General features: G+C 44.1%; 1 protein-coding gene across 12 annotated transcripts in view; it reads right to left on the reverse strand.

Annotated features, from left to right (window-relative positions):
* Positions 1-13,336, reverse strand: part of CAMTA1 (calmodulin binding transcription activator 1) — a 325,997-nt gene that overhangs the window by 9,012 nt on the left and 303,649 nt on the right. For 8 of the 12 annotated variants that reach the window (XM_030017244.2, XM_030017243.2, XM_030017246.2 and 5 more), the window contains 4 exons: positions 13,091-13,111; positions 9,658-9,851; positions 9,396-9,470; positions 4,328-4,358 (listed from right to left, as the gene is read on the reverse strand). In XM_030017244.2, coding sequence (XP_029873104.1) covers positions 4,328-4,358; positions 9,396-9,470; positions 9,658-9,851; positions 13,091-13,111 — 321 coding nt within the window. The remainder of the gene's footprint in view (positions 1-4,327; positions 4,359-9,395; positions 9,471-9,657; positions 9,852-13,090; positions 13,112-13,336) is intronic. The other 4 variants (XM_030017247.2, XM_041124301.1, XM_041124300.1 and 1 more) reach the window with 3 other exon arrangements.

Genomic DNA, 13,336 nt, shown 5'->3' on the forward strand with positions numbered 1-13,336 from the left:
TTAATCAAACCGTCAGAAATGGAGTGGGGGTAAGGGCATCTATTTTTAAATGAAAGATGCCGTGAATGAATACAGTCTTTATTACTCAGGATCATAGATAACACGCGTGCTTGTTCTGCCCCGGAGAGGACAGAAGTTTCGCCATAGGCAGAAAGCGATTGGCTAGCCTCGTGATGTCAAAAGACTTGCTCCTTGTGATCTGCTCCAGATCACCTGCCTACCAAGAGTACGGCAGAGCGGGTCACAGTTCAAGCGGCCGTGTATTTTTGTTCATGTCCTATATCTGGACTTTGAGCAAAGCTCTCCTTCACAGGAGGCTACAGTGGATGGTTTAACCAATGAGCAGGGAAACATTTGTGTAGCAGGCACTGTGATTAGCTGTAATCTGTCCACTAAAGCGGCTTCCCCTGAGATGAAAACTATTACTTAAAGGCAACAGTAACTGTATATAATTTTTTTTTCTAGAAAGTCTTTTAATTTCTACCGCGGAAAGATAGCAAGTTTTGTCTCTCATAAGTTGGCCAATAAAATCTCCCACCTCTCCCTCTTTACTGATCCTGGTGTAATGTAACGCCAATAAATCCAGAAAAATTAATGATGAAATCAATTTGAAAAGAGGTTTTCAAACTGAAACACGGAAGCAAATGCTGTGATTGTTTATCTGCACCCACAGACTACATAAGCAGTGTCAGTGTACAGAATACATCAAATTTGTATATTACAGACAGACATATGTTTGCATGCATTCCTTCAGCATATATGGACATGTCAGCTTGTGCATATCAGAAGGACCAGAAATACTTTTCTTCTGTGCATGCACGCCAGCAGCGTATGCACACGGGTTGCTATCAGAATGCAAAGCAGCAAAGAATCATTTGCTGTAACAGACTTATTTTGGCACAACAGCAGCTAATACATTTTGTGATGGTTCATAGCTTGCTTTTTCCAGATAAGCAGAGAACTCCCCGATTTCCAGATCAATCCCACATCACTTGCCATTCAAGGCAAAACCTGCAAATGCTACTAAACTTCCAGAATCTGCTTCCTGCTGATCTCTCATACTGTTACATACACAAAGCCTTAAAGTGCAACCACTGTTTCTCCTCCAGTACTGATGACTGGCCTGTCAGCTGCACCAAGAGCAGAATCACCATACAGTATTTACGGAGCGTGCCCTCAGGGCTGGCTTCCCCAGCTTCGTTCGAGTCCAGGGAGCCATGCACTAGCTGTGGGCCTGGACCCTGCCCTTGCTCCTCTTTACAGTCCCCTCTACTAGTGCACTGACCACGCAACCCCAGTCGCTTTTAGTGTATCTTGAGACTGCAGCATGCATCTCCTCTCTTAGTAGGAATCCCAGGTTTGAACGGAAAGGCACAATTGCTTCATTCTTCTACATTCAAGTTGTACGTTGCACATTCTTTTCAGTGTTGAATCCAACCAGCCCACTTTGGTATGCACTTTTTAAGTTTAAATTATTTCTCCTATTCATAGGACAAAGGTCATAAAACATATTCCCCTCCTGACTGGCAGGCAAAGCTTACACACAGTGCTGCCAGCAGAGAACGCAGCGCAGCTTCCAGCCTGTGTCATTCCCAGGGCTGCAGAGTGCACCAAGCAGGGGTGTTCTGCAGGGCAGACCAAGCCCGCGGACCCCAGGGCAGGCGGAGGTGCCCAAGAGAGCAGGGCACAGCAGGAACTCTGCTGGCACACCCGCACGCACCCAGCCAAATCGGCTAAGCAGGAATTCTCTGGAGAGAAGGAAGACTGAGAAGAGAGCACCAAAATTGCAAAAACAGGAGTAGCGGGAGAAAGGAAGATATTTTGAGCATACTAGCATCTAGCTGCGGACATGCATGCTAGTCCCTTTTCTTACACACTGTGGGACGTGGTCCACTGCTAGCCAGACAAAACCAGGGAAGACTGGGAGACCCCCAGTTATCTCCAGGTAGTGTTAAGAGAAGAGGTCTCACCAGGAAGCCCCCTGCTGCAGAACAAGTCTGAGGCAGGGCAGGGAGAAAAATATTGGCTCTGTCTCTTCTCTTCCTGCAACTCCTATCTTGCACCAGTTTCTTCCAGTTCTGCTCCTTTTGAAAGGGTTTCACACCCTCAACAGGACTGTAGCATTTGGCTTTTGCTCAGAGAAGAGACAGAGCGGGTGCATCCGCCATTCTGGTTGGCAGGGGCCCTGCAGCTCAGCCTTCTCTGTCCCACGACCCAAAGCGTGTCGGGCGGCTGCAAGGCTGGCTCCGCACTTGCGCGCCAGAGTTCAAGGGTTCCTGGCACAACAGGCGCACGCTGCGCTGCAGGGGCTGAGGAGCTGCAGCTCCTTGCTCAGGACCATCTCAGGACAGGAGGAAGGAGGTCGGGACACTGCCTGCCGGGGAGGGAAGGTGTGCTGTTGGGCCAGCCCCAGCCCCAGGCAGCTCTGCCCTGCAGCGTGCTGCTCTACTGGCTGCTGAATAAAACGTCATCATTTGTCTGCAGCATTCATTACTGCCCCATGGATATGGTAACTGACCCCAAGATTAAAGATGGTTAAACTTGCTAATGTTTTTTCGTATAAGAGTAGACACTTAGGTCCTTACAACAGAGGAAGGCTGATTTATCTAATCAGAAGAACTTTTTTTTAAGTTACTTACAGTGAATTTTATTTTTCAAAACCCATTTATGTTTTTTTCTTCAAGAGGCTTTTGAAACCAGACACCTAACTGTAGACCAAAAATTACTAGCCCTAGTTATACACAAAGCATCAGGTTAGTAAAAGCAAGTCACCCAGTCAGTCCACCATTATGAGAATACAAGCCATTTTTACAGATCCTGACTTAACCTGCATTAGTTGTAAAGCACGTTACCGTATGTGCTAAGACCCGGAGCTATATTTTCCAGCTAACAACTTCACAGTGTTGGTGTCTCTGCAACCAGGAGTAATGTTTCTCTTCATCAGGGCAAGATCCATGAAAGTAGCACTTAAAACAGTTAGGGCTGATCTGGGCCTTTGTCCCCATTTCATCCAATTCTTACTTCATTTGTCATTAGTAAAGAACCCAAATTGTTACTTGTAAAAAACTGAGGATACGCAACAAAAAATGGTAGCACAAAAGTCATAGCTTGGAAAGACATGTCATTAGCTTTTGCTTCTTTGTTAGGCTCCATAGTTAAACAAATAACGATGCCTCCAGCAGGCTTAAGCCCAATTCAGACTCTCACTCCTAAGTCATAAAAATTGCCTCTGCAATTCCCAGTCAGTAAACCTCCACAATCAACAATTCAGGTTTTTTTTCTGAACGTTAAGTGGAAGCAGGAGTCCGGGTCATCCCTCCCTCTGCCTCTCCTCCCTTGCTGAAATATGAGTAATAAGCACACAAATGGTGTCATTTCCAACTGCAGTTTTTGACAAAGAATAACCCTGCTGTCCTCCAACCTCTCAAATGCAAGATGACACTGAGCAGTCCTGCTGACAACTCGGGCACATGCCTTGAAAGCCACAGCATTCCCTGCTCGTGCAGGGACTGTGACCTGCCGTGGGAACACTTTGGCGTATTCCCACCCTGCTGTGGGGCTAACCAGCCCACTAACGTGACCGAGCACAAAGGCGAGCGGACTCTCTTCATGCTAAGAATGAGACCCCCGACAGAAGCTCACTTGGCACTTGCTATAACACAGTTATAGCACCTTCATTTCAGTTTTTTTGTTTTCCTTCCCACTATGTAGGTTAATGGCTGAGAGAAGCAGTTGTCAGAAAGCTGGCCCTAGTAAGGTAAGCAGACGTGTAACTTACCAACGACCAGCTTCTAGAAGGTAAGCATTGGTGCTTAACCACCTTAGGGAGTAAAAAGCAGTGTGAAGAGCTCTTCTGCTTCTTGCTGGCTCAGGCAGAAACAAACACCCATCTAGAGTAGGCTGCATCTGTACTGCAGCTTCCTACCACCTACACTGAACGCTGTCGCAGTCCCAGGACAAAGGACATTGTTACTCATTGAGTGTGTGTGAGTACAGACCCCGTCAAGTTCCAAAATCTACTAGCAGCCATTTTGGATACTGAAAAAATATCCCACCGACAACGCCGCCTAAGCATGCCCATGATGAATATACATGTCCTTTTTCACACATTCATGCATTGGTAACGTCTACTGCAGAGCTCTGTCCTGTTATAAAAGCAGCAGTGTTAGTCATTGCAGTAGGGTTAGTTTATACAGGATTCTGTTTTATATAATTAATGGAGGTGAAACTTACTGGCATATCTCGGCTGCAGCCCCATGCAAGCAAGCAGAAAGCAAAAATATTTAAAATGGAAGAGAGGAACTGGCTAGCAGGCAGCTACACTCACCCTTTTGTACAGCCTATGGTCCACCAGTGGGCTTCAGATTGCAAAACAATACCAAAGAGCTATTAGCACACACATGGCAATAACCATATCTTACCAAGAGCTTCACTTCAGGGAGGAGGAGACAATACTTCTGCTTGCCTGGAGAGAAAGAACCCTTCCCACTCCTGCCTACTGGACTCCTCCTCATTACCAGGGACGAGCAGTCCTGTGTTTAGGTGTTTTAGGGCAGGAAGTAATAAGCAAGTAAAATAAACCCAACACTGTCATCCCGGTGGCATTTCTAGCTGCATTCTGCCTTCCCTTGCAGCGATTGTCTGCTTTCTGTCTCATTCCAAATGCTACTCCATGAAAAAACACTGCAGATCATAATCACAGCCTAGCAATGGCATAGGTACCTCTCGGAAGACTAAAATTTTCCTAAGAATCGAAGAAAGAATAGGAAATAGGAGGTTAACTTCCCAGTGAAAGCTGACAGTATGGACCATATATGGATTCAGCTCAGCAAACCCAAACCACTTTGGAGCTCTCGCATTTCCTTGTGGCTCTAGACATGTCGTATCTGGGGATCTCTAAGTAGGTGGAGTCTTTCCAAACCCATTAAATACGCAAACCTTGATTCTGCCTCACACAGGACAGCGTGCCAGGAGACAGCTCAACTCACAGTAGGTGTAATGGCAAGTTTTAGGTTGAAAGTTAGTCAAGTGCCAGCCAACAGGTCCAGGCACCATGGGAAGATGGGCAAAGCTCTCCTGGGAGGCCACGAAGTTTCTGTTTCTCACTCTCAACGAACAACACTTCTGTGGTGACAAGTTATGTTGATACCATGTTATGGCTGATGTATGTTTTTCACCACATTTTTGAGAATATGACAATAGATGGATAGTTTTTGTTTGGTTTTGGTTTTTTTTTTCTTTTCAAAGTCAAAAGGAAACAATACATGTCTGACCGTCAGAATGACTGCTGCTGATGAATGACCACTTTTGTCTCCATGACACCTGATAACAGTCAGCTGCTAGAGCTCCAGTATCTTCTCTAAGAATACATTTGACCAAAACTTACATTTCTTTTCTGATTTTCATCAACATCTACGCATCCACTACTGAGAGCGCTCCAACCGCAGAACCTCTCTCATTAACTCTCTCAAACATCTGAAATACTGTCTGACCAGGCAACAAGCCTAAGTTCAGGAGATCAGAAAACACAAGACCAACATGCCTATGTACCCTAGATCCTCAAGCTGATAGGAATCATGTTTGCGCTACTGAGCCTTTGTGTCAAAAAGCTAATAAGCAAAATAAGACAAGACAACCATTTAAGCTGTTCTGAATGCTAGCAGACAAAGAGTTCTCATAATTGGCTTAAAGTAGAGTTTGATCACTTTAAAATAGGAAAAAAACCAACCAACCAGATGGTTGCCAGGGGAACGCCTGAGTAAATCTTGCCTAAAGGCTACAGAATAAGCTCTTAAGAGTCATTTATTGGCCCAGCAACAGAATCTGCTTGTGGACAAAAACCTAGGTTAAACAGTTTCATTTTTTTTAAGGTTGAATTTCTTAACTTTAAGAATTTACTGCCTTTTCACTTAGCTCACTATCCTTTCGACAGACTGCAAATGGCTTTTACAGCCTCCTCCCCCATCTCTATCAGCTGACAGAAATCTGCTACAAGATCCTGCTTCTTTGATGTTCTTGTGCATGCTCTCTTCTCTCTCACTCCCTCAGATTTTCCAAAAATATCTGTCATTTCTATCCTTTGCACTGACAAGGCACTGTGGTTTAACAAGTGGCTCCACAGTGCCATTTTTACGCTACAGACCATTAAATAACATTAGGTGTTAGTTGCTACGGCTTGCCCCTGGATGTTCAGGAGCTTGGATGGCTGAAGCATTTCTTTATGGAGCCTGGGGCTTGCTTAATTTCTTGTTTATAGCAGCACTGTGCTAATTTTGAGCATTTCAAGAGCAGTCCGCGATGGGATTCCAACAAGCAGTACTCCTGAAACAGTGCGTGTGGCTGTAAGCCTAAGTACCAGTCACATCAGCAGCAGCTGTATCCTGTGTGAGCGTTACACAGGACACGCAGTAGACTGAATGGATATAATTAGGAGGCTTATATAGAGGTGGTTTTAAACTTACTTAACATTCTAAGTTTCATTACCCTTAGAAAGAGGCAAGCAAGAAAAGTCAAGCAGTGAGGAATAACTGTAATTATTAAGACACAGAAAAGAAAATTCAGAAAGCCTGAAGAAGACCAGATGAGAGGGAAGCAATGCTCTCATCTTCCACCTGGTACTCCAGTGTACATGCACCATGAACAGGGCAGGTCACAAAGAGGGTTGCAGAGCCAAGCTTGGGAAGGAACGAATGCAGGTGGTCTCGCCAGGATATGGCTGTGCTGGGGAAAGCGTGTGGATCTCCCCCTCAGGGCTGGGGGGGGCAAGGAAGCAAAAGGGTCAGTCTGAGTCAGCTGAGATCCTGAAGCAAGTGAAGCTCTCTTTTAGTAAGTAGATCTGTATCATTTCCAGTATTGTACTTTTCCTCTGCAGTTGTTTATGCAAGCAAAAGACTTCAACCTGTTTGTCTTCAAAATCCTTCGTGGTAATAAAGCTCCAAGAACCCTATTTGTGCGCTGCTCTTCACAGAGCGCAAACAAGCTCAGGGACCAGATCTCTCCGTATGGTACTGGCAGCCAGGAGAGTCTGAGGGTCTGTGAGATACTCCAGCAGTGTGATCCCAGGATCACAGATGCAGCCTAAGTGCACAGAGCATGAAGTGTTTTGGCAAACGTCTTTCTTTGCAACTGCTTGCTACAGCTTTTTTGGCAAGCAGGAAGAATACGGGGAAAGAGGCCCAAACTTGTCACATATCTAAACAGTTCTGTAAATCTAGTAGACTGGTAAATTTATGTCTTTTTCAAGCAGATTTAAATGCTGGTTTTGTCGTTTTGGTAAGTCTTGCTTTTATTTTTAGCATTTGCCAATGCCAGAATGCTCCTGGTTAAAATTTGTGTCAGTTATTAATACTAGTTACACTAACACAGTTTTAAACCCTTAGGATCGCTTGGAGAAAGTGCATGACCACGAACGTGTGATCGTTTTTATTTCAGAAGGAAAAGCAAGGCAGTTTTGAAACACAGTTAACATCTTCAGAGGAAATAAGTTACTTTCTGATTTTGTTGCATCCTAGCCAAGAACCATGGATGAATTCCCAAGTAACCACAACCGCTAACAAAGTGCCTACGGACAGACAGGACTGCACTGTTGCAGAAATGCCAAGTACTGCGCAGTGTGACATAAGCCAGACAGAGCCTACTGACAATGGATCCCCCCCCAGCCCCCGCTTCTTCATTTTTATTTCCTGTCTATAAACACCCAAGACTTAAACCCATCTCCCAGAGATGCCTGGCAGCAGCAACCACGCTGCTGAAGAGGGAGGAGATCGACTACAGGCAAAGGGAAGGGTCTTGCCTGCAAACTTCAGTGATGCAAGTGAGTAGGGTCTCGCTCTACAAAGGAAACAGGATACGCTGAGAAAGAGGACGGTAATGAGCTGAAGGCAAGAAAAACTGCTGGAATCACGGGCAATTTAAGCCCTGGAGAGTCTAGGTTACTCGACAGTTGGAGACTTAACTGACCGTGGCTGAAGTGCATCGTGCATCCTGGACATTGGTGGGAAACCCAGGGATACAGCTCGTCGTGAAGTATTCTCTGGCCTCGTGTGTGATAGTTGGCTGTAAGAGCCTCTGGCAGGTTGACCCTAGAGCCTCCACGGATGGAAACGGGCACATGGCTTCCCCAGGGACTGCCTGGATCTCAAGCAGATCTGAGAGGATACAGAAGTTCTGAGCCTCCACCTGCTTCAGTGGGACGTGCTGCCCAACAAACACAACAAAACAAACCTTTGGTCTCTTCCACATGCCCAGCTGAGAGCAAGAAGCCACTTGTGCTTCTTTATGAACAACTGCGGCTGTTTCAAGTGCATTTGGAATTGGCCTGGAAACGATAAAGCCCTCTTTCTTGTCCACACATGTTACTTCGCACTGAACCTGCAGGTAAGATGTCCTTCCACAACGTGAGCCACACTGACTTCCTGCAAACTGCAGCTCTGAAATCCTACAAAAAGGACTGAGTCTGTTTCTAAAATCAAGTTTATCACATGCCTCTCTGACTCTCAGAGTTCTCCTTGTTCAAACATCACTGGGCTGAACTAGACATGCTTCAAAATGCATCAGGTCTGACCAGCTCTTGAGTGGATGAAATGCATGTGTGGTGAGAATGGAGGGAGCAGAGTCAGAAACATCTGAATTTACTTTTGTCTAGGCAAAGTTCCAGTTTGCAACCTGATCATATGTGGGTTCCTTTCATTGAGAAATCAAAACAAACACCCTGCACATAGCAGAGTAGTGGCATGACAGCGCTAGCTGCCACATGTGAACACTTTGGCAAGCCTGCGCAGGTTCTCACACTGGCAGGAGATGATTCATCTTCATGTCTATGTCTGTACTCCCAGCTCACTGAGGTATGTGTGGAGTGGCTGATGTGAACTAACTTGTCCGCTGCTCTGTTGGCACATTCCACCTATCCACATTAAAAAGATCCTGTATTTGATGAGAGTTTACCACAGGAACCTGTGACCAAACTAAAGGCATTTCCAGCATACACCAGATCTTGTCACATTTTGCGCTCTCCCACGTACCATGAATGCTTTGTGCAGCACTTACAAGCTGCAGCTATGATTAAGTAAGCTTTTTTCAGACTTCCTCAAGTCCAACTTTTAAAGTCACGTGCCTTGCTTTGTTCAAAGCTTCCTTATTCTGCATCTGCCCAACACAACCTGGGCTCCTTCACCATATCAGCAATGGAGCTGAACATGATTCTCTTTCAGCAATAGTCCTAAGTTAGAGATTTCATTTTTGGCAGTATAACTTGGAAGCAGTTGGGCTTCGTTATTTGATTAAAAGATCTGTAGTGAGCCGATTCTATTATCCTTTACATTGCACTCATCACTGACATTGCTGAATATTGTTGCATTGCTCTAATAAAGGGCAGATACCAAAAGATAGTGTCATACCTGTGGCGGCAGCGTCGTAAAAACCGCATTATCTTGCGAGCAGCTTGATCCTGCTTCTTGGTAAGCAGACTGCTTCTAAATGCAAAAAAACCCAACACTGAGGTATAGGCAAAACTGAGGAGAATACTACTAAATGCAAGCATAGTTATCCTATGAACCAATGTCCTTTTCCCACTGGCCTTTGTAAACTACAGCACAGCCCTGATGAGTGTAAAAACAACGTGTAAAGATCACGGTAGCATCTAACGTCCCAACAGCTCACCTGAGTTTCTGTTGTACAATGGTGGCTGCCCGACGGTTTTGCCTCCTCTTCCCACATTCTTTGTAGCTGCGATAGTACTGCTGGATCAGCATCGCAGCTCGTCGGCTCTGCTGGAATTTTTTCTGCTCATAATAACTTCGGAATTTGCTCTGGATAAGAATGGCAGCTTGCGTCATCTTTTTATAAAGTGCATACTACAAGAGAAACAAAGAGAAGCTGAGGCATTCCAATAAAACCAGCAAGAAGCAGGTTCCTACAGAAAGACTCTTGTGCCACTTAAGACACAACGAGAAGCAAATGAGTATCTACTCGCTGATCAGGAACTGTATGAGAAAAGGGTGACAGCAAACTAGAACAACTGTGAGATTAGGTGCAGAACCCAGTCTGCATTAAGAAAGCAACTACCCGTTTTGCTGCCCCTGGAATAGTTTGACGGGATTCGAAGAATCATAGAACAGTTTGGGTTGGAAGGGACCTTTTAAAAGGTCATCTAGTCCAACCCCCCTGCCATGAGCAGGGACACCTTCAACTAGATCAGGTTGCTCAGAGCCCTGTCCAACCTGACCTTGCATGTTTCCAGGGATTGGGCATCTACCTCTCTGGGCAATCTGTGCCAGCGCTTCACCACCCTCATCATAAAAAATTTCTTCCTTAATATCTAGTCTAAATCTACCCTCTTTTTAGTTTAAAACCATTACCCCTTGTCTTATTGCAATAGGCCCTGCTAGAAGTTTGTCCCCATCATTCTTATAAGCTCCCTTTAAGTGCTGGAAGGCTGCAGTAAGGTCTCCCCGGAGCCTTCTCTTCTCCAGGCTGAACAACTTCAACTCTCACAGTCTTTCCTCACAGGAGAGGTGTACCATCCCTCTGAGGTTTTATTTAATACCTAGCTAGCAGAGGCTCTACACGTACATGCTGATGACCAGATCCAGCCATCCTATACTTATGAACAACTGGAGCTGATCCCGAGTTGTGTTTACACTGCTTCATATTTGTATTGCAGTAGGTCTGCGTAAGAGATAAACCAACTGATTACACTTAGAGGAATTGTTTCCCTTGCATACAGAAATCTCATTACAAAGTACAGGATGCTCATTTCTGTGCAGCCGTTGTTTGTAAAGACTCAGAGCAACAGCAGCAAAATATGCCCAACTAAATGACTGTAAGGACAAAGCAGTGTGAATGACTATTCCAAAATGCTAACAAATTAACTAAAACCAAAATACACTTTTTTGTGTCTTCATTTAAAAATATCTTTTAAACAAATTACTTTTGTAAGAACCAAATTTGCAGTTCACAAGGGTATTCCACCTTCCTAGGACTAATAACTTTTAAACAGCTCACTTCTTGTTTCCATGCCATAGCACAATACTGCAAAAGTTTTGATTGCTCATATATCCATTTAAATCCAAGCATTTCAAATGGAGTAACATATGACTCTAACTTAAAAAAAAACAAAACCAAACAAAACCCCAAACCCGGAACAGTTAATTAAGCAAGTCTAATACTAAGCCTAAGTCACAAGCAAAACTAAATCTCATTAGAAGTCTGTAGCAAGCATCCACTGAACTTGCAAATTTGCATGAGCAGTCACACACATCCAAAACTCCGTCTAGCACTGTATTATTTCTAGCCCCATGATTCCAAATAAAGCAGGCACAAACTCTGAAAAAGAAAAATCTTTATTCTACATGCTTTTCCTTTTAAAGCACGCAAGTAGATGGCCGCTTAAGAGAAACCATATGCATTCATGCATATTTTTAAAAGTCCTTTTTACAATAGAGATGTAGAATAATGTATAGAAGTTGCACTCATACCTCTGAACTAACACTGTGACAGAGGTTTTCAGTGTTTACTGATCTTATTTGGAAAGTTTTAACACTTCAAAACTTATGTGTCTCTTGATCCTGGATATTTTATCAGCTATGACTTCTGCTTACTTTATCAGACAGATGAGACACAGAAACAGCAGCCACTGCCCTGTATAGGGTAACGTCCTAACATATCTCAGTGGAGCTTCCTGTCTTTTGGGGAAAAAAAAAAACCCAAAACCAAAAAGCAAACAAACAATGCCCCCCAACATCACGCCAAAGCAAAAAAACCCTCCAATATCATCACAGACCACCATTTACCAAATTTCACTTTTTGGAATTGAAGCAGTCATTAGGTGCAGTTGTATTTTGCCATTATTTATTTCCATTGGGTTTGTTGTTTTGTTTTCTGTTTTCTTTTCAACATTTTTAATTAAATGGATCAGATCGTGGTTTTAAATTAGCTATTTTAAATAAGTCCACTCATGGGCTGGTCATGGTTTTCCTTCAAATTTGTAGCCCAGATGGGACTTCTGTGGCTGAGTTACAAACCCCTGAATAGAAGGGTTCAAATATGAAACCATGATGTAAGCTATGACTGTTCAAATTTAGTCATAAGCCTGCGCTGATCCTGCCAATACAGTAACATAATAGAGGAGTAAGGCGTGTGAAAGAGAAAATAGCAGTCACTGGATAGACCCCAATACATTTGCATTCAACTCTAAGACCCACTTAGCTGATTAGCTGCTCCCTCTCCTCCTCCTCTTTTCCCTCCAGCTGGGAAGAGGATAAACAGAGAAGTCCCCTGACCTCCATGAAGCGATAAGCCTCAGCTAAGTACAGCAGCCCCGGAAAGCTCAGCTCACTTGCGCTGATACAACAGTACTTTGATACAAAACCATGGTGCAGGAGGAAGCTGTGGATGGAAAGTTACCCCAAGGACACATTCTCTCCCAGAAGAGCGTGCCTTGCCTCCTGGGTAGCTCTGAGAAAAGCTCAGCGGATTCTACCATCTGATGAAAGCAAGACGTTGCACAGCTGGGAAATCCATCTTTACAGGAGAAAATTATTGGCCATGAACAATTTAAGACTGGCATCAACAGTTGTGCCTCCAGTGTGAGCAGCAACGCACGTGAGATGGTGGTCTTAGCTATTCAGGGCAGAGGTATTTCAAAGATGAATGTTCAAAATACTTTGGCAGGCAGAACGCAGAGGACATTGGCTGCATGGGTGGGATAAATGTTCTCCTGCGCTCCCCAAATGCCAGGGCAAAGATCACCAAGTGACAGCTAATCAGCAGCAACAAAGGAAAGCTTGTCCTCCAGAAACTGGCTTCAAAACCTTCCTCACACCTCAGCTCATCACTGCTTAAATGAGTACCTGTAGAAGCAGGAGACTTTTTTTTTTTTCAGTTGTACTACTACATTGATATGCTGTGGCACAGCAGCCCCTACATATCTCCCATAAGGATTGGTTGTCAGTGATTTCTCAGCCACAGATATTTATTAGTGGATACTATTAAAACATTTCTCTAAATGCCAGGTTCTCCTGGTTTATATTGAACGTGAAAGTTAGTGACCCATGGGGAATTGTTTCCAAAACAGTGTTTGTATTTGTATTACCTTCAAGGCTATCCAAGTAAGCTTAGGAAGAAACAGAAAAATACATAGTTAATGTTAGTTCTGCAAATAAAGAATGAAAAAATAAACCCAAACCATCTTCTTTCAAAAAGAAGCGATTCCAGGATCCAAGACAAAGCAGTTTGTCAAGCAGTTTTTTGAAAGGAACTAAGCTTCCCTATTACAGGAAGCATCACTCCAGAATGACAGCCATGTGACAGGTTGAATGTGAATCATGATGCAGTCACC

Source organism: Aquila chrysaetos, chromosome 6, assembly GCF_900496995.4.
Source record: "Aquila chrysaetos chrysaetos chromosome 6, bAquChr1.4, whole genome shotgun sequence".
Classification (NCBI taxonomy): Eukaryota; Metazoa; Chordata; class Aves; order Accipitriformes; family Accipitridae; genus Aquila; species Aquila chrysaetos.